General features: G+C 37.9%; 1 protein-coding gene across 1 annotated transcript in view; it reads right to left on the bottom strand.

The window, feature by feature from the left end:
• The window catches only part of rictor (rapamycin-insensitive companion of Tor), a 707,794-nt gene that overhangs the window by 3,107 nt on the left and 682,748 nt on the right, over positions 1 to 21,939 (bottom strand). The window contains exon 31 of the mRNA XM_090388323.1: positions 21,663 to 21,801. Within this exon, the coding sequence (XP_090244449.1) occupies positions 21,663 to 21,801 (139 nt within the window). The remainder of the gene's footprint in view (positions 1 to 21,662; positions 21,802 to 21,939) is intronic.

Raw genomic sequence — 21,939 nt, 5'->3', positions numbered from 1 at the left:
TAGCACTCAGTACTGCTATGAGGAATTGTTAATATGCCTTGCATGACTTTGGACAATATGTATGTTAAATTTCAATAAAGAAATATATTTCATCCATTTCTTTATTTTAAACAATGCCAAAAGTTATTGTAAAAGGAAAACTTGTCCACAGAAAGTTTCAAATTTTAAAATGATGTGCTGAAATTTGTGCTATCTCTGCATTTATAAGAATATTATTTTTCAATGAGAATTTATGCACCACATAGTCACATGCAGCAATTAAATACTTCTTAATGAACAAAATAATATAATCTCTTGTAATGGCCTCTCCATGGCTACAGCAGTAGAAATGACTATGACTAAATCAGAATCATCCTTCTGGTTTAGCCTAATATTCAAATTTCAAAATGGAAGTTTAAAAACCATTGGTATAAGAAATTTGCACATAATATTCTTCAGCATAATGAGGAGTGATGACTTCAGTACATGGTTTTTAGGAGCATTAGCAACTAAGGCCATATTGCTCTGGGGATATGCGGTGGTCATTTCTTGATCTTTCTGCATCCTCCGTATATGGTGGTCACGGGCTCGAACCCCCGATCTAATCAAGAAGCATGTGCTACGCACTGCTGCTCCTGCCCACCTGGCTATGGAGGCGCCAATGTTGGGGAGAGTTAATATATTTAACATTGTCTTACTACTCCCCCCCCCGATAGTTGTAGTGTGAGTTATATATAGATTATCTGTGTGTCTATTTGCATATTGGTGAAAATTTATAATAATGTATGGATAGTTTACGACAAAAACTATCCATACATTATCTGAAAGAAAATCCACAGTATTATTAAACTGTGCATATTTTTTGTACTTTGGTTGCAAGATTGGTGAACAAGACAAAACTTGGGCTGCACACATGTGCTGTACTACCCGTACGACAAATCTGAGGTTGTGACTAACTAGGAAATTAAAAGTATGTCTTTTGCTCTTCATATGGTGTGATGACAAGATCTGTGCCACTGCAAAAATGATGGCTGATATTTCTGGCTGACAAAAATATTAGGGATATCAAAAAAAAATAAGGACAGCACAGCACCAAATATCGTAACGTCTTCTGCAATAAGGCCTATTCTGCATAATGAATACCTGCCAAAACCAGATCTACCAAAATCATGGAATAAAATAACCAGGATTCTTGAATTTCAGACTTTGCACTGTATGTTTCCACGAATTACCAACCAGAAAATTATAATGCCTTGCATTAAACAAGAAGAACTGAATGACTTTGTGATTTTACCTTAAATAAAGAGCAAGCATAATTGCTGAGTCTAGGTTACAACAGTGTGAGTAACTTAAAGCTGGAAGTAAAATTACAGTATACTGCAAATGTCAAAAAATACCTTCAAAATATTTTGTTATGGCAGATATGTTTTTCTGTAAAGATATTAGTGGTTTTCTGAATGAACTGGATATGAACACAATCCTAATTATTTGCATATATTTACTGATATCTCAAAATTAAGTTTAAAAGAAGTTTTGTGGCACAATGGAAATGCAATTCCACCAGTTCTTCTATATCATGCTGTTGGCATGAAAGAAACATGAATGTATATGAAAGTTACTGAATGCAACTTTGCTTGAAATGTGTGTGGTGATCTTAAAGTGATTGGATTACTCACTGGTCTACAGAGAGGTTTCACAAAATACTGTTGTTTTCTATGTTGTTTTCTTAATGTGGGACAGTTGTGAAACAAACATTATAATGTGCAGCAATAGGAAAAGGGAAAAAGTTTTGCTAGGGAGAAGTAACAAAATATGTTTCAATGGTTGAACCAAGAAAGGTTCTTCTTCTTCTTCTCCATTTGCATGCAAAGCTTGGATTAATGAAGAATTCTGTTAAGGATCTGGGTAAAGAAGGAAGTGGATTCTTCTATCTAAGGGAAGTGTTTTGCCATTTAGGAGGTGCACAACTGAAAGAATTTTCATTGGGGCCCAAATAAAGAAACTGCTCAAAGATGACGTATTTCAAGCAAAACTACAGGATACTGAACTAACAACTTGGTGCCTATTTAAAGCAATTGTGCATGGATTTCTTGGAAGAAGGAAAGAAGATAATTATGAATCTCTGGTGTCAAGTTTACTGCAATATTATAATTATATGGGCTGCAGAATGTCTTTGAAAATTCATTTTCTTCATACCTTAGTTTCTGTTTTAAAATTTGTGAGATGTAAGGGATGAGCAAGGGAATGCTTTCATTACAAATACATCCACAATGGGAGACTACTGTTGGTTAAGAGGGAAATCAAAATGGACTAAGAAAATCTTTCTGAGTGGCAAACATTTCTAAGGAAACAGAATGTATATAGTATATTATATGTTTCATTAAAGCATTTTAAAATGAATGACTCAGTTTTAAGTTATCATTATCATATGTATTACTGTATGATGTTTGAAATTAGTCGTCATTCATTTAGTCACTAAATTTTCAATATTTAGACACATAATTTTGGTATTTTTGGAATCACAGATAAACATCCTTTAGAATCAGAGACTTTTGCTCCAGAGGTACAATATTTTATTATTTGGCAAATGCAATCAGCATAAAAAAAAAAAGAGGCTGGAGAAGTTGGATAAACAATTGCAATAAGTTAATTTCTTATCTTGAATAGTTATTAGAAAATCAAGGTTTAGATCAGTGGTCATCAATTCTTTTTTATAGCAGGTCAGTTATGAATTTGATCCTGGGTTTTCAGTTACTGGGTGAGTATTCAAATTCAAACAAATTTTTATCTGTACATTTAAAAATCCTAACATTATAGAATTTGTACAAATTTCATACATATAGGCACTATACTGATCTTATATCCATAAAATAAAAAAACATAGACTTTTTTTTTCATAAAAAAAATTAGTGACTTTCTCAAGCGAATCAACGAAATGTTCTTGTGGGGTCACTAGCTGACCCACAGGCCACAGGTTGGGGATCACTGGGTTATATAAAGGGCAAGATTTTAGGGTGAAATGAGGAATAAAGGATTTTATCCTTACAAGAATAATCTCACTGACATGATCTCAGCAAAAATTAGGATCAGATGGTTTAAAACAGTAATCTAACTAAGGAAAAGAAGAGCAGAAACTGTTCAGATCAGATCACCCCATTTTTAATTTTTCTAGTAGTAAAAAAACAAAAGCTGGTAAAGACTAAGGGCTCCATTGGATAAGAGACTAAGTTGTGAGTTAAGGTATCTAGAGGAATACTAGATGTCTTAATTGGCATCTAGTATTACCCAGTTTTGTAACATGAAGGATATTGCCTAGCTCAGCAGGCCCCAGACTTTTAAGTTTAAAATATGGAAAAAAGATTAAGGTTTTTTGAATTCTGCTTGGGCTGTACTAAGGCCTGAACTTTTACTAGTAAATCTGATGCTTATTAATTTTATTTCTTCATTTTGTTCTTTTTGGTCACTAAAAATACTCAGTTTTGATGGAATAAAAAGTTTCTTTATTTCAGAAGAATGTTGGTAACATAAAATGAAAACATGAAAATATTAATGTCCTCTAAATTTAAGAGTGTGGCACCACTAGTTGTAAAAATCAGTTTGAAATTAATGCATGCCAATGAAAAAATATAATAATAAATTTCTAATAATTCTTCCTGTGTATATAATAAACATGAAATAGTAACAAGAAATTATACCCTTTTTTCTAAGTATATTGTGACATTCACTACATCAAAATTCTGCATGATTAGTACATAAAAATAATGGCAATAAATCATTTCGATGTGTGCCCATTTTTATTTTGATCACATTTCTTTTATTTCAACTATTTTCTTTGGTTTCTTTCTGGCAACTGCAGATTCCACACGATGCCAACAGTTCTCTATAGGATTCAGGTTCAGGCTGTTACCTGGCCAGCAAAGTGTTGGAAGAATTGTCAAATGTAAACACATTACTGTCGAATCTCTAATGCAGAAATTAAGCTAAAGTAACTACAAAAGTGCCTACTTACACCTTTACTACTTACTCCTGATGGCAAGGAGCAGAGTTGTCCTGAAAGATGCAGTTACTTGGCAGGTTGAAATGGTCTCTAATGGTTGGCAGCAATTGCCTTCCAATATAGCCAGGTATCCACTGACATTTACAGAACCTTTTATAAAACTGCAGGTGACCAACTCCGCGATATGAAATGCGCCCCCTATTCATTTGAGTAGGGAATTTCACTGTAGACACCATACAGTTTGGATGGTATCCTTAACCATGTCTACGACGAATTGTTTCTCTCATCAGAACCATGCAGATTGAATTCCTTCTCATCCCCAGAAAATAACTGACTTCCACTGCTCGGGGATCCATTTGACATGCTCCTTATACCAAATTAATAGGACGTTTTTCATTTTTTGTGTGAGAAGGGGCTTCTTCTTAGGAAGACAGGCTACAAGTCCATTTTTGAAGAAGCGTCTTCTGACTGTTATTGCACTTGCTACTACTCCTGTATGTTTTTCCCATTCTCTTTTCAGCTCAGACGAAGAAGCTTTACAGTTTTTAAGGCAGAAGCACTTCAAAACTTGGTCCTGTTTTGGTGTAGAGACTCGTTTGTGTCCGGTTCCTTTTTTCCTATCAGCAGAACCAGTATTCTTGAGTTTGGAAAGGAATCTACTCATTGTGGATTGATTACAAGACACTCTATAAGCAATATGACGGGAAGAACATCCTTCCTCATGTAAAGCAACAATAACACTCTTTTCTTCGTGGCATCAACTGCATGTAACTCACCATCCTGTCACAAGCAAGGAATGACTGCAACTGTTGCTGAGAGTGCTTATATAGCTGAAGGTAATAGCTGATGCAATATTATGTTGCTGTTATTTGGTTTTTTAGGAGCATTAGCAACTAAGGCCATATTGCTCCGGGGATATGTGGTGGTCATTTCCTGACCTTTCCGCATCCTCCGTATTTGGTGGTCATGGGTTCGAACCCCGGTCTAATCAAGAAGTGTGTGCTACGCACTGCTGCTCCTGCCACCTGGCTACGGAGGCGCCGCAATATTACGTCATCACATCAATCTTATCTGATGCAATCTGTAAGAAATATTGCCATATACTTACATTATTCGGATGACAATTACAATTTTAAGGGGTGATGCACTTTCTTTGAACACCAGTGTACTTCTTCACAAATTACCACCTGCATGTGTATTTTTACTGAAATATGTCATTTGCAAATTGATGCATAAATTCGTTAGGGGGAAAAATCACCAGGGACCAGCAAATAGTATTCTAGCTGAGATCATACAGAGTACAGAACTCATCCAACTATGTCAGTCCCCATCCCTCTCTTTCAGAACTGAAAAATGTGATGATCTTTGGCTTTATTTTTTTTTCTCTTGAAGCATAACTTTTACTGCCGTGATGGCACATTATATTGAGGAAGGATAGTTACAAGATTAGATGTGTAGAAATTTATCTTCAGCCAGCTGGTAGTTGTCTACTGGAACAAACTTCCATCTGGTGTTGTAGAAAGTGGGTAGTTTGATTGAATTCAAGGAATAATTATAAGAAAGTGTTTTTTTTTTTTTTTTTTTTTTTTGGCTGATGCTAAATTTGCTTTCAGATTTTTTCACAGGTGCCTAGTCTACAGGTGCTGCTATTTGTAAAACTGATGCCTTTCCTGGTAAGGAAAGTTTTACAAAGGGGCAAATGGGGCTTCTAGACCTGTATTCAATACTCAAAATGTAGTCTGTCTTATATAATGGGATAATCACCACCTTATCCCTGCTGGAAAAATTCCTTTATATCATTGGCAATACACCATGTGCTTTCCTGGCTGCTTGTCTACACTGCTCAGAGAACTTCACATAAGACTGCACAATTACTTCAGGTCCTTTTCATTCTCCACTGCCCTGGGATTATTTTTAATTTAATTATTATTATTTTATTTATTTTTTTTGAAAAATCCAGGGCTTCCTTGTACCATAATAATGAATAACGTTCTGCCATTTTTGGCTATAAAAGATGCTACTATGACATCTTCCTGGAAGCAAATACATTGAAGTAAACTGATTTACTTCACAGTTCATGACCACAATTCTACCAGAGTTTCTCTTATTTTCCATGATAATATCCACAAATGCAAATATAAACTTTGAGAAGCTTTATGTTATTGGAAAACATTTCCACTTTTGTATTTGTGCTGCCTTTTTTGGTCTCCCCCTTTTTATATTGTTGTTCACCTTGTAAAAGCTGAGGGGGGGGGTGGATTAGTAGCAGCTACTAATCCAGAACCGTGAGTCATCAAAGATTAAATATTTTCTCAGAGGGCCTGTAAGGTGAAATGATACTACTACCAGATTTATTGGGTACTTTCAAGGGTTGTTTGTGAGGAAAAGATCAAGAGTATTTGGTGCATGATAATGATTGTTTGGTATTTTAATAGGTAAATTAACAAGCGGTGTTAGGTTCTTTAGTAATCGTAAAAGCCTAAGCATCTCAACTAACTGGGTTTGTAAATTTGAAAATCACCAAGGAAAATATCTCCCTGTTGGAAAGTTAGATTGAGTCAGTCGAGTTTCAAAGAAAGGAAGTTAAAAATGTTCTGAGTGATTTGTGCAGTTTTGAAATCAAAACAGGTAACAGATGAAGTTGATTTGGGTAAGGGAATCACAGGGTGAATAATTATACAAATTAAGATTTAGGTGGTTTAGGCAACCAATAACTGGGATTCTGTTAGAAACAGTAAGCTGAGCTTAGCAGATTGTAGGTGAAAGTTATCCAGTTGACCTTTGAATTTATTCAAACTGTCAGCCTCAACTACCTGCGATGGCAACTTATTCCAGCAATCAATGACTTGCTGGTTAAAAGAAAACTTCCTACAATCTAAATCTAAACCTCAACACCTGCAGTTTAAATTTATGTCCACTAGTTCTGGAATTCTTTAGAAAAGTGAGAAATTCACCTTCATTCATTTTACTAATCCCTCCCAGAGCCTTATAAACCTCAATCAGGTCACCTCTGAGGTGACTGGTTGCAAAGCTATATAGGCCACATTATCGGAATGTTTCCTCATACAGTTGCTGAGCTCACCATTCGAGTTACCCATCTGATGCAGTTTGTTATTGGTTAAGAATTGCCATTAAAGGGATATATTTTGATGCAGAAATGCTGTTGGCTTCTTTAGCAGCTCTGTCTGCTTGTTCGTTACCATATATTCTGACATGACTTGGGATCCAGCAAAATCTAATATTATGGCCTTGTTCTAGGAGTTTTGATACTTGGTTGGTTGGTTGTTGGGTTTTATTGGCACATTAGCAACTAAGGCTATAATGCGCCAAAACCAGGTGATATATATTTGATACTCGGTATTGAATTTGTTGTTGTAATGGATGTTTTTTGGAATTGATATTTTGTATTGCCATCACAGAGCTAAGGGAATCAGTGAAAATAATGCTATCTCTGGAACTTGTATGTTCGATTTGGTTTAGCGCTAACATAATGGCTTGCTGTTCTGCAGTATAAATGCTGAGTCTTTTGGGAGTTTTTGGGCCGATGTGGTGTCTGAAAAGTAGACTGCTGCTCCCACATGAGATTCAATTTTTGAGCCATCTGTATATAAAAAGCAGTGAGCTGAAAATAGTGACTTGTAAGCAGCATGCAGCTGTTGATAGTTTATATGAGGAAGTGTTTGCTTACTCCAAAAGTGGAACGAAAAGTCGCATGTAGGCAGTTTGATTATCCCTGATGGTGGTGAAAAAAGCTTCTTCAGCGGAGTGATATTATCCAGGTTAAGATTTCTGCTGAGGAGAAGGATTTTTAATCTCATGTTTGCAGGTTTATTGATTCTTTGTTGTTGCTGATACTGTTGCTCCCATTCTGATGTAAAAAGAATTTTCTGTAGGGGGGAGGGTGTCCTGGTAGGGATTTTATTTTAGCTGCATAAAAAATTAATTGATTATGTTTTCTGATTTGTAAAGGAAGTTCTTGAGCCTCAGCCTAGAGGCTCTGCACAGTGATGTACTGGATCGAGCCATCTCAGGGCACTAGGTCTTGCTGAGTTATAGACTGGGGAACCAGTCTAACTTAGACCGGATGAGTAATCGATATAATCATAGTAGAACTGTTCTATCTGCTCCCCATGATATAGCTGATAGCATCTTTTTCATTGAAATCTAATATGTCTAATATGCTCCAAAAATGTTAATTTCTTGTCAAAGGCAAGTCCCAAGAAACGGACACTATTTTCGACTGGAATGATCTGTCCTTTCAGCCTGAGTTCTGGATCAGGATGAATATACTTTTACTGCAAAAGTGAATACACACAGTCTTTTGCAAAGAAATTCTGTATTCATTTGTTTCTGTCCAATTTATAACTTTGTTCATGGCTATTTATAATTTTTTTTTTTATGTGAACCCCAAACACGAGAGGTATTAGAACCTATACTACTTAGTACCGTGCTTGGATTGGAGGTTGAGAAGACAAAAGAAGATATTTGTTGACATTGGACTTGAACTTCTGTAGATTGTAATTTTCAGGAAATACGTATGAAGGAAAGTTGTTCCAGAAAACGGCAGTTGAATGAATAAATGAGGAAGATGAAAAGTTGGTTCTGTGGGTTTTAAGTTGGACAGTAAATGGATGTTGGCTGGTGGTGGCACGTTTCTAGGTAGTTTAAGAGTTGGCTATTAATTGATTTCTCCATTACTTTAGAAAGAGTAGAAGTAATTGCAATGGGACGATAATTGGATGGGAGGGATTTGCACCCCTTTTTAGGAACTGGCTGGATATGAGCAAATTTCCAAGCAGAAGGAAAAACACCTTTGGAATAAGGAAGTGAAAAAAGGCAGCAAAGAATAGGAGTAAGTTCAGGAGCACAGGTTTTGAGAACAAGTGGAGAAATACCATCAGGACCTGGAGCTTTCTTAACAACAAGATTCATCAAAATCCTTCTGATATCCTTTTGATGGAAGTGGTCTTTTTTTTGGAGCGTGTTGGGAATGGTGGGAGGTGTTTTACCAAGATCATTAATACATGAGCTGTAAGAAAAATGGGATGCTAGCAGGTCAGCTTTATCCTTGGCTGAAGTTACAACGGAACCATCTGGTTTGGACAGAGGTGGGAGCAGAGATGGGCAAAAGTTGCGGCCAATAGCTTTGGCAAGAGATCAGAATGCTCTGCTAGCAATAGGGCAAGAAGCAAGTTTTCTACTCTTAGCCTGTTCAAACTCTAGTTCGGACTGATTAATAACTTACAATTGTTGCGAGCTTTGGTGTAGGCAGAAAATGAAACTGAAGAATTAGAAACAAGCCAATTACGATATGCAACATTCTTCTCTTAAACAGCCTTAGCACATTTATTGGAAAACCAAGGTTTAGATAAAGGACGAGATTTTAAAGTGCAGTGTGGGATAAAGGATTCCATTCCTGCAAGAATAATTTCACTGACACAATCTGAGCAAACGCTGACATCAGAAGTTTTGAAACAGTAATCCGACCAAGGAAAAGAAGAAAAGAAGTTCGCAGGTCATCCCATTTTGCATTCTTGTAATGCCAAACAACACGAGGTTGGGAATAGCCATGAGATAAAGGTTCCATTGGAGAAGAGACAATCACCAAGTTGTGATCTGAAATGCCTAAAGGACCTCTCACTTCGACCGTGTACTTAGAAGGGCTGTTTGTGAGAAAAAGATCAAGCATATTGGCTGTATGATTAGGATTGTCTGGTTTTCTTGTAAATGAACAATCTGTGCTAGGTCATTAGTAATTGCAAAAACCTCAGCATCTCGACCTGCTGGGTCGGTGTGACTAGAAAACGGAAGCCAGCTGGAGTTGTGAAGATTAAAATCACCAAGGAAAATTACCTCACTGTTAGGAAAGACTGGACTGGAGAAAGTCAAGTTGCAAAGAGAGGAAGTCAAAGAGCTCTAAATGATTAGTGGAGTTGGGAGAATGGTAGAGACAACAGATGAATTTGACACAATGAGGTAGAGAGATTTTAAGCCAGAGAAGATCAAAGAGAGGAGATTCCAAATTGCCAAGTCTCTGACAGGGAATATCAGAACAGACATAAGTACCACCTTTGAGGCGAAAGGAATCATACAGCGAATAATTTGGGCATATGAGATGAGCAGTAGTTGAATCAACCAATAACTGGGATTCTGTCAGGAAAAGTACATGGGGTTTGGCAGACTGCAAGTGGAAATGGACATTGTTGAGATTAGAATTGAGACCACGTATATTTATGAAACGAATTAGGAAGTGCTTGGGAGGTTTAGATCTTTTCACAGATAAGCTTGCTCTATTAGTTTGACAATTCATGGTGTATTCAATATTAAGAAAAAGTGGGTGGGGCATGCTGTATGAAGTAATGAAATTTTTCGATATGGCCTACATGTGGTAAGAATATACCCAGATCCTTGACATAACGTGGCCTCGACAATGGTCCCCGCATACACACTACTCGGACTCTCTCCAGTCACTATCTGGCAGAGTAGAGGTAGCAAGATTATACACTAGCTGATCCGGAAGCCTCCTAGAGAGTTACCAACAGGTTCGGTCCGGTGTACTAACTAGCGGCCGGCCTGCAAATACCGTTTTTGAGCTGTACCCTCGAAATGTAAGGAATATTGGATCTCGCCACGACGTTCATCATAACCTCAAAAGTCATGAATCATACTGCATGATGGAAGAGATAGGGAAGGGTTGACCAGAACTTAGCTCTAGAGACTAAACATGGGTTCCACCACTTCAAGCCTCCAATAAGCAAAGTGGTGGTATTTCACCAGTTGACGAGAGTCATCTACCACCTAGTACTGCCAGGTAGGGGCGGCGTTCCTCCCTGTGGTGTGGGCGCCACACCTCAACCCCTGCTTACGTTGGTTCACACCTGGGTGGTCACCCACCATGTATTTGTGCATGGAGGTTATACCCAGGATTACTAACAGTCCCACCATTGTGAAGGTGCAAGCAGAGGATTTGGCTTTCACAGACTGTCCGGACAGTGCCAAAATTGGGTCCACTTGACTTGAGTTTCACCCGAATATCAGTTCCATCAGCGTTTTAGACTCCCAGGTAACAAGTACAGTTTGTCTGGCATATCTGAGAAATGTCTGTGACAACCTCAAGGACCAAATTTCTATTGTACTCATATGTTGTGCTTGATAAGAAATGCTGAAATCATCATCATAAACAGTTGTGAAAATGTTTGGTATTTGTTCTATTATCGTGCTGAAGTGGACTGAAAAAAGTGTGGCACTTAGTACAGATCCCTGAGGGACTCCTTTCTGGACAAATGTATTGGAAAGGGTATTGTTAATTCGCACTTGGAAAGTTCTATTCTTAAGAAAATTGCATTTGTATAGGCGTGGGTACCCTCTAAGGCCAAGTTGATGTAACCTTCTAAGAATGCCATAGCGCCATGTGGTGTTGTATGCTTTCTTGATATCAAAATTAACCATGACTTGATGTTGTTTTCTGAGAAAAGCATTTCTTACCTGGTTTTCCAATTGTACAAGTAAATCTAATGTAGAGCGATTTTTCCGAAAACCATATTGTGCTGGATTGAGAAGATTGTTATTTTCTAGGTACCAAGTTAGTGTATTATTGACCATTTTTTCAAGGATCTTGCATAAGCAGCTAGTCAAAGCTATAGGGCGATAATTCTGTGGATCTGATAGGTCTTTTTCCTGTTTCAGGAAAGCTAGTATTATTGCACGATCCCATTTGTCTGGAAAAGTATTTTCAAGATATATCTTGTTGAATAAAGCTAACAGGGCTAATTGAGATTGTTCATCTCATTGTTGTATCATTGCATAACGATTTCATCGGGGCCAACTGCACTGTGTTTCGTCTGTAGCAGAGTTTGTTTTAGTTCTGCTACCATGAGCGGCAAGTTGTATTGTTCACTATTTTTGGTGGAAAAGGTTAAATTTGTTTTTTCAGCCTCATTCTTGTAAGTTCTGAAAGTAGTCGGGTATGCAAAATTAGCAGATGTATTGGCAAAATTTTCACCAAGCACATTGACAATATCTAAGGGATTTGTAACCAACTGCCCTTTCCAATTTAGTAATGGGGTGGGGTTTAATTTGGGAACTGTTTGTCATCTTTCTGACCTTCTTCCAGATAAGTGTAGCTGATGTGGAACTGGTTACAGTGGATGCAGATTTTATCCAAGTCTCTTTTTTTGCTGACTTTGTGCACTTTCCTGACCTTAGCTCTGGCTCTCTTGAATTGAATCAGACTATCTGTTGTTGGACTTTAGTGAAAGAGGTTCCAGGCTCTATTCCTTTGTTTTTTAGCTTTCTGACACTCACTGTTCCACCATCATTTCGGATACATTCTAATGTTAGCATGAGTTTTGGGTATTGTTTTTTTGGCTGATTGGAGAATATTTGTGACATAAGCCACCGCTGCTTGTATTGATTCTTGTTTAATAATATTGCAATCTAATTTCGTTAGTACCCTGAAAGTTTCCTAGTCCGCATCATATATTTTCCATTTGAGATGTCTGCTGGCTTGGCATGGAGCTTTCTTCGTGATTTTCAAGAATATGGGGTAGTGATCGCTGCCCAATGGATTCTCATACACTGTCCAATGAATCATCAGATACAGTGTGGGGGAACAGACTGATAAATCTATTGCAGAGCTACTTTTTGATGGCAGGTGGAAATATGTATGTGCCATCATTCAGAATCATGAGGTCATTTCTCAGCTATTATTTTCTCGATTTGTTTACCCCTCTGGTCTATTTTGGGATCGCCCCACAGTGTGTGATGCCCATTTAGGTCACCTAAAATGAAGAATGGAGAGGGTAGTTGGGCAATCAGTGCTTCAAAATCTTTTTAGTAAAGTTCTTGACTAGGAGGTAGATATATTGAGGTTATGGTAATATCGAAGCCTATTGCTAAACAGGCTGCAACTGCTTCTAAGGGGTTGTTCAATGGTATTGCGTGAGATGTCTATTGAATAATATTGCAACTCCCCCTCGCTTTGGTCCATCCGATATGCAGTCCTTTTTGATATGGTACAGTTTTTAATGGTACTGTTGTCCTGTAATTTCAAATAAGTTTCTTGTAGGCAGGTTGCGAAGGTTGTCATTTGCGACAGTCTTTTGGAATGTTTAGAGTGGGCTGTTTCTACTAAAATACTGGGTAATGAGGTCTGTAATATCATTAATGTTTGCGTTGAAACGTCAACAGTTCCACTGGATAATTGCATCTGTCATTTTGGTTTAGAGGGTCCCTCAGATTGGTTCCTTGGGGCTGTTTTTGCCTTTTCTGCCTTGGGTTTGTCTTTCTTTGGAAAATACGGTCTTCCTGTATCCATTTCTTCTTCTGCAAAAATTTCAAAGGACTGTGTCCTCTCTGGTATTTCAAGCCTCAATATCCATTTGTTCTGTAATCTTTGTTTTTCTTTATTTACTTTTCTTCTTACATTTTCTGCATTATCCGATTAATAATTTTTTCTTGTTGTTTTTGTGGTGGAGAAGATTTGTAAAATCCACGTGCTCATTCTGAAATTGATTCTCTTGGGGGAATTGAGACATTTGTTTGTGTTCCACAGCATTTTGAATTTGGAAGTCTCATTTCCGGGCTCTTTTTAGTTGTGGTGACATGAGTATAAGAAGGTTTATTTTCTAGATTTATTGTAATTGCTTTTTTCACTTCCTGATATGTAACTCCATTTTCTGCTTTGTACTTTTGTATTCTTTTTCTTTCTTCCAGATTTCACACACTGTTGCGTATGCCGTATGTTCCCCTTTACAGTTTGTATATTTATGATTTCCAGCTGTGCAAATAGAGGTGAGATGTTCTTGGGATCCACAGTTTGCACATGTTTTTCCTCTGCATACAGTCTGTGAGTGTCCAAACTTCTGGCAGTTGAAACAGCAGAGAGGATTCAGGATGTACAGTCTAATATTGCAATGTAGATATCCTGCTTTTACTGATCTGGGCAGTTTCGGTGTGTTGAAAGTGAGTATCAGGTTTCTGGTGGGGGGTGACAATCCCTTCTTTTTTAATCGTAATTCTTTTGACATTTATTACTCCTTGTTCCTGGAGTTCGCTTGAATTTCATCTTCAGGTAAGTTTAAGAGGTCCCATTCCATTATTACACCTTTTGATGTATTTAAGGTATTGTGAGGGGATACAGTTACTGGTATTAATGCGAAGGTTGTCATTTGCGACAGTCTTTCGGAATGTTTAGAGTGGGCTGTTTCTACTAAAATATCACCTGATTTTTATCTCTTAACATTTTTTGATGGATCGGCATAACTCTCAAGATTCGTTTGTATGAGAAAAGGTGAGAATTGGCCCACCAATTTCCCATTATTGGAATGTATTATTAGATATGCTGGGGCATTTAAGGTATTTATGTCAGTTTTCATTCTCTTTGTGGAGACAGAGTCATTTTTGTCACCTTTTCTAGTCATTTTAGATGCATCTTCAAGAGAAATAGATTCTTCATGTTACATTTGGATCAATCAACCCAGTGGGTTTCTGGATATTGGAGTCAGTTCACTCCATTTCACCCTGGAAGGGAAAGCTTTTCCCCTCCAGGTTACCGGCCCTGCCACGTGGAGGCAGGAGCAGTGCCACCCTGTGACCAAGCACCAGGAAGTTAGTAATTAAAGATATATAGAAGAAAAGGAAAAGAGAAGGTTGCTTTCTTTCTTAATTTAGTAAAGTTTCTTTCTTTACTATAGATTATTTAATTGCGTGTTAATAAATATTTTAAATAAAGAAACAATTTCTACTTCAAGAAAGAGCACTAATCAGAGAAAAGTCATTTGATCACAGAATTGCTTGGCACCTGGGGCCTCTTTTGTCAGTAAAGATCAATGCAGAATACCAATTCAATTCATCCGCAACATCAGCTGGGTTATCTAAGACTTTTCCAGACTCAGTGCACAAGGGTCCGATCTGATTAGCTTTCTTCTTTGTCGTATTCACATACCAGGGGCTCACATCTGAAGCCTCAGGCTTCCTTGCACCATATAGCTAATAATAATAATAACATGAAAATTGCTTGACCCCTTCCTTTGCTCTCCTAGTTAATGCTTTCACATATGCAGTCTTTACAACAGGTACAAGTTAATCTGACTATTACAGATTAACTTGTACCTGTTGTAGGCTTCAGTACTTTTAAATGCTCTGTAACCATCCCATCCTATCTTTTTCTGCTCCATTTGACCATCTAGTTTTAGAGCCATCCATTTCGGCATCTTCCTCCCACAATATTTTCTTAAAGGTATGTATGTATTCATGGCTTCTGTGATTTTTGCTTTAAAAATATTCCATAATTCAAATGTATTTGCCATCGCCCAGCAATCTGCCCAGTGCACAGATGCCACATAGTACCTTAAACTGTCAAAGTTCCCTGTTCTGAAGTTAAAACCCGCACCTTTAACTATTGCTACATCTTTCTTCTTCTAACTGATGATTGCATGATCCCATCCTGATGATTGCATGATCCCATACTTTAAGGCCTGTGATGTCATCCGATTTGTAAGTAATGATGAAGCCAAGAATATTCTCTCCCTCGTAGTTTCTCTAAGATGCTGATACAAATAATAATCAACTAGTCTGTTTAAAAAAAAGATTTTTCCTATGGTGAGTTCACCTCCCACTTATTCCAATCAATCTAGGCCAGATTAAAGTCTCCTGTAATATGACATTCATGCTTGCCTGCCCATTCCACCAGCATGTAAAGACTCTCATCGTACTCTTCACAACCTTTGGGTCTGTAGATTACTCCCACTGTCGTTGTTACCAACTAACTCACACCACACATTCTATGCTAATGACATTAAGAGTAAGAGATCGGCAGATTTACTCAACAAGTAAAGGTCAATGTTGAAAAAAAGTCGCGAGTTATGGTTAAATGTGAAAGTGTCTGCAATTCTGCCCAGACACGATAGGGGGGAGTATACAATGAGAGTCTTGTCGACCAATTTGGCCCTGGAGAGATTATGCAAGGCTCAAGGGGTAGAATTTTTTTCAGCCTGGTCTGTGCTTGTTGACAGGAGAGACTGCTTCTACAGGGATGGGGTACACTTAAATAGAAAGGGTGTAAGAATATTTGCTGATGCCATCGAGGCTGTGTTAGGGGTCAAAAAACTGCTAGCTTTGGGGGGGGATACAGACAAAAAAGTTAACACTGGCCGCAGGCAGAAGTAAAAGTGATTTTTGCACTGCTTCTATTAGAATGAGCAGCAGTACGGAAAGCAAGGCGATGGAGAGTTCCAGGACTGTTGGGAGTCATATTGGAACAAATAAATACATGGGTTGTGTTAGGGTAACTAAGAGTAGAAACAGGTACATGTACAGAGACCAGTCGCAATATTACGACCACCCCTAATGCAGATATCACACACACTTAGCGAATCATACAGCGCACGTGTCAAGTTCACACACACACACACACACACACACACACACACACACACACACACACACACACACACACACACACACACACACACACACACACAGCAAGCTTATAAGGCTTGATGTTTGGCATCCGTGAACACAGTAACAGCCTCTGTCATGGGCAAAGCACGCGAACTATCAGACCTGGAAAAAGGCATGATCATTGACTATTGGGCCAGGGGTGCGAGCATTTCCGAAACAGCGGACTTTGTGAAATGTTGACGTGCTGCAGTGGTGAGAGTGTATCAAGATGGATGAATGGGACAGTTTTAGCAACCTGACATGTCAATTGTGGAACCCCATGTGCCATTGAACCCACAGGTGAATGTTGGCTGAAACGTTTGGTTGGGACCGTTCGACGCGCTACTGTTGCTTAAACGGCTGTCCAAATGAACCATGGGGCCACCAGAAAGGTCTGCAATACGACAGTGCAGCGAACCCTGTTGCGTATTGAGCTCCGGAGCAGCAGACGCTTAGTGACAGCACCCATACTAACAGCCTTTCAATGCAAACAATGCAGTCAGTTTGCACAGAAATACCGACACGGGATCCCAGTCGAGTGGCAAAGGGTGGCCTTCTCTGATAAGTCACGGTTTCTGCTCCACTGAGTGGTGAAAAGGTTACACTACCATATTTATTTTGTCTGTAAATTGCGTGTGTTCTCTGGTCAATTTGCTTGTTTGCTGGACAAAAAAAACCCCTAGTTTCTGGGGAAAAAACCTTGCTATCTACACCTGAGACTGACTACCTCAGCCACGGAGTGAAAAAAGCGCACTAAAGTTCCTTGCATCATCGACGGGGTTCGAATTAATTTTGTTAATAATTAATAAATTTGTTAATAAATTAATTAAACAAGTTAATAAATTTGATGAGCTTGTAGTGCTAGTCAAGGCATCAAAGAGAGAGAGAATATTGTTGGGATATCAGAGATGTGGTATCACACAGATATAAGCAGTGCAGAATTGGAATTTGGGGAGTACAATGTGTACAGAAAGGACAGACAGGACAGGAAGGGAGGAGTTATGCTGTTAGTCAAGAAACACAAAATCTAAAGAAGTGCATCCAATTGATGTTGGTGGACAATGCAATGTTGAGTTGGTTTGGTGTGACATAAGCACTGGGAAGGGAAAAATGAGAGCAGGTGTGTGTTATAAGCCTAAGGAATTTGATAAATATAATGAGCAGTCTCAACTGTGCAGAGAAATAGAGTGGGCCAGTAAATCAGAATGTCTTATAATGGGGGATTTTAACTTTCCAGATATTGACTGAAACTTGGGGTTAGTCACTCGCATACTAGCAAGACTTTTTTTTGGATTTATTAGATGACTGTTTTCTACGGCAGAATGTTCGGGAAGCAACCAGAGGGAGTAATACTCTTGATTTGATTGTCAGCAGTGATTATTCTTGCATTAAGAATTTGCAGATAAAGGAACCACTGGGTGACAGTGATCACAATGTATTGATATGGGAATTACTTAAAGATGTAGCTACAATCAAGGCTCAAGGGAATGGCTTTTGCTTTCGTAAAGGTGACTAAAGGGATCTCAGACAGTTTTAAAATTCTGTACAGTGGGATCAACTAATGATGACACCAACATTGAATTCTAAATGGGAAGCCTGAAAGGGACTTAATCTTGGAGGCTACTAGGCTTTTCATTCCAACTAAGAAATACTGTTCAAAGTTCAGGTCTAAATGGATGTCAGATGAATTAGTGAGGCTCGGGGCAAAGAAGAAAAATGTACGGGATGCATATAAATTATCAGGTGACACGGAAGCCTAAGGTAGATTACGAGAAATCTTTGGCAAAGGATGCAAAGAAAAACAGCAAAGAGTTCTTTACTTATGTAAACTCTAGAAGGAAATGGATGAATCAGATTGGACCACTTAACATAGATGGGTTGACTATTGATAATCATGCTCAGGTAGCTGATAAACTGAAAAAGTATTTTTCATCTACATTGACACATGAGGAGTTATTCAATGAGGGGAATGCCAGAAGTTTATCAAACTCTAACAGGGAGCTAAGTGATTTTGTAATAACTTTGAGCAAAGTGGAGGAGAAATTGTTGAAGTTAAACATAAAAAAGGCATCTGGGTGGATGGCATCTATCGAGTTATATTAAAGGAGGCAGCAAAGGAAGTAAGCAAACCCATAGCGATAATTATGAGAGCTTCCTTGCACTCAGGGGAAGTCCTATTGACTGGAGGTGTGCAAATTTGTCACCAATTTACAAAGGGGGGGTTCAAAAGATGACACTAGTAACTATAGACCTGTTGGTTTAACTTGTGTTCTGGGGAAAGTAATGGAGTCACTGGTTAAAGAAGCATTGCAAGATTATCTAGACAAGACTACAGTAATAGTTAAGACATAGCATGGGTTTGTTAAAGGGATGTCTTGTCTGACCAATTTGATTGGATACTATGATGTGTTCACAAAGGAAATGAATGTCAAAAATAATTTTGATATCATATATTTGGATTTCAGGAAAGCTTTTGATACTGTTGCACATGGAAGACTGCTGTACAAATTGGAAAAGTATGGCATTAAGGGTAAGTTGCTACAATGGATAAAGGGATGGTTGAGTGGTAGAAGACAGAGAGTGGTAATCAACGGATACTGCTCTTCGTGTACAAATGTTATTAGTGGAGTTCCCCAGGGTTCGGTGCTGGGCCCATAATTGTTTTGTGTATTCATCAATGATATTGATGAAGGTATATCAGGATTAATATCCAAGTTTGCAGATGATACAAAGGTTGGCAGGGTTGTTAATGACAGTAAAGACAGTATGATACTCCAACTGGATCTAGATAAATTCGGCAAATGGACTGAGAAGTGGCAACTGAAGTTTAACATTGAAAAATACAAAGTACTGCATATGGGTAGCAATAACCTATGAGAAATGTACCAACTATGGTATTACACTCATGGAAGTGGAAAGTGAAAAGACCTAGGGGTAATTGTGCAGTCAAATATGAAGTTCGCTGAGCAGTGCAGACGGGCTGATGGGGCAGGTCATGGTGTCTTGTCAATGATATATAGGAATTTTGCTAGCAGGGACAGGGAGGTGATTATACCTTGTACGAGGCAATGATCAGGCCACAGCTACTGTTTACAGGTAGGGGCCTCATTTTAGGAAGGATGTACAGTTGCTAGAACGAGTACAAAGAAGGGCAACAAGATTGGTGAGAGGAACAAAGGGGTGCTCTTACCAAGAAAGGCTCAAGGTCTGCAAATTGCAGCACCTGGAGAGTAGCCACCTGCGAGGTGTATAAAGCCTTGAATGGGTTGAGTAAGCTGAATGCTGATTGGATTGTTCCTTTTGCTCAGATTAAGAACCTGAGGGGGCATAGATTCAGAGGAAAGACAGTTGTAGAAAAGATATTTGGAAATTTGCCTTTAGCCAGCAGTTGGTTGATTGGTGGAAAAGACTTCCATCTTTTGTTGTGGAAGTTGATAGCCTAAATAAATTTAAGGCTGAGCTGGACAAGCATTTGGAACGAACGGAGGGGTGAAATGGAAGGGTTTTTTTTTTTTTTTGGCTGATGCTGCATTAAGCTTGCTTTCTTTCATCGTATTCTCTACTAATGCTGAGAGATGTAACTTCAAACTCAGCAAAATCTCTTTTCACGCTCAGGCTGCTTTTGATAAGAAGCATGACCCCTCCACCCCTTGTTTCTTACCCATCTTTCATAAATACAGTAAATTTATACAGTTTCATAAATACCGAAAACGCGAGTACTGAGTTATGGCTCCCATAGTAATAAAGGGGATCCGTTCCAAAGTATGAAATATATAAGAAAAACTAGTCTATAATTTTGTCTACGTATGTATTATATGTACCTTCATAATATGATTATGTACATAGACAGTACATAGTGAAATGCAAGCATATGGCATCGAAATGAAAATAAGAAACAATTTAATATTAAATGTAATATTTATTAGAAATTTCAAACAAATCTTTCAAACCAGCGCCTTTGCTAGCTAAAAAACTTATCCCGCCAGTGCTATCACCAGTTTCGCTAAAGTGTTGATAAAGGAGTTTTGCCTTTTCGCGAATGATGAGTGAACTTAATGGAATCTTATTTTGAGTTCGGTCTTCTATCCACAGATTTAAAGCCTTTTCCATTTTTTCTAATTTAACATCATGAGTTACAGAGCAAATTTTTGAAGCAATTAGCGCGTTTTCACGGACACTACGGCAGATTTTTTATTCCGATTTCTTGATTGATCGTACCGTTAACTCATTGATTTTATAGTGTTTTGCCACTGAGGAGACACTTTCACCATTAGAAAGTTTGTCTAATAACTCAATTTTAATCGCCAATGTCATCACCTTCTTTGATATTTTCACATTTCTCTTTTTATTCGTAGCCATATTTTTGTAGGGGTTAGAAAGAACTTGTCCACAATAGTCACTTTCTTCCGTTAACACACTCGAAAAAGTCTGTTTTACACTGCAAAACGGTAGATTTATCATTTTTGTAAGCATATCAATTTATAAATTGATAAATTTATTCAATTTATAAACATATAAATTAAAAGCAAACGACGAAACCTTCCATGACAAATGCATAACACATGCTGAACAAGGATTAGCGAGAAACATCCACGCTCGCGATTTTGTCACCCCTCTCCCCCCACCCACTGAGCGCTGTTTTGACCGGGAAAGATAATTTTAGCCACGCCCATGTTTTTTTATGGCGGAAAATATTCACGGCGCTTTAAAATTCACATTTTTTTAGGTTTCATTTTATATTAAATTGGCGATTGCGAATATGCGAAACTGCGAATACAGATACCGCGAATAGCGGGGGTTTACTGTACATTATACATACCGGAACTCGTCATCACCAATTTCTTGGTGGCACCATATTTCTGTTAGCCCTATTATATCAGCATTAGTTTTCCTAACCAGGAGTTCAAATTGAGCCATTTTATTACAATACTCCTGACGAGATTAAGTAATCCTCTAGAGTTTACTACTCTACACACACACCCCTTGAAGTTATTTAAGTTTGTATTCCAAGCTATATCTTCCCTCTCATTTGAAACATTGCTAACCTCAGAACATCTTATCAACAACGGGTGTTGTGGCAACAATCAAGAATTCATGAAGTATGTGCAAGCATTATTTTTATCTATATCATCAGATTGATTGGTGGATATAATGGATATCATCTCTACAAAACAGATTAAGTAAGTCTATGTTTTTAGATAGCCAGCAATACAAAATATAACAGCTTATGATATATATTTCTTACCTCGCCAAAAGTCGTGTCCAGAAACAATTCTTGAAGAAACCTACGCGCTATCAGTCGAAAATTATAGTATGCCATATAGAGAGAAACTTCTGTATATAAACAAATGTCTTGAAAGGCATTTGGGAATCGTTGTTTCAAACTGAAAATAATTACAATACATTTTGAAATAATAAGAAAATCTTGTTAACACAATACTATTTTATGAAAAATTCTCATTTACACAAAGTAGATCCCATTTCCTTGCCAAAGGGATAGGCATTCTCATATTAAAAAAATT

The sequence above is a fragment of the Mastigoproctus giganteus genome, chromosome 2 (assembly GCF_048544385.1).
Source record: "Mastigoproctus giganteus isolate SK-2022 chromosome 2, ASM4854438v1, whole genome shotgun sequence".
Lineage (NCBI taxonomy): Eukaryota > Metazoa > Arthropoda > Arachnida > Uropygi > Thelyphonidae > Mastigoproctus > Mastigoproctus giganteus.
The sequence above is the reverse complement of the archived record's forward strand: the minus strand, read 5'-3'. Positions and strand labels throughout refer to the sequence as shown.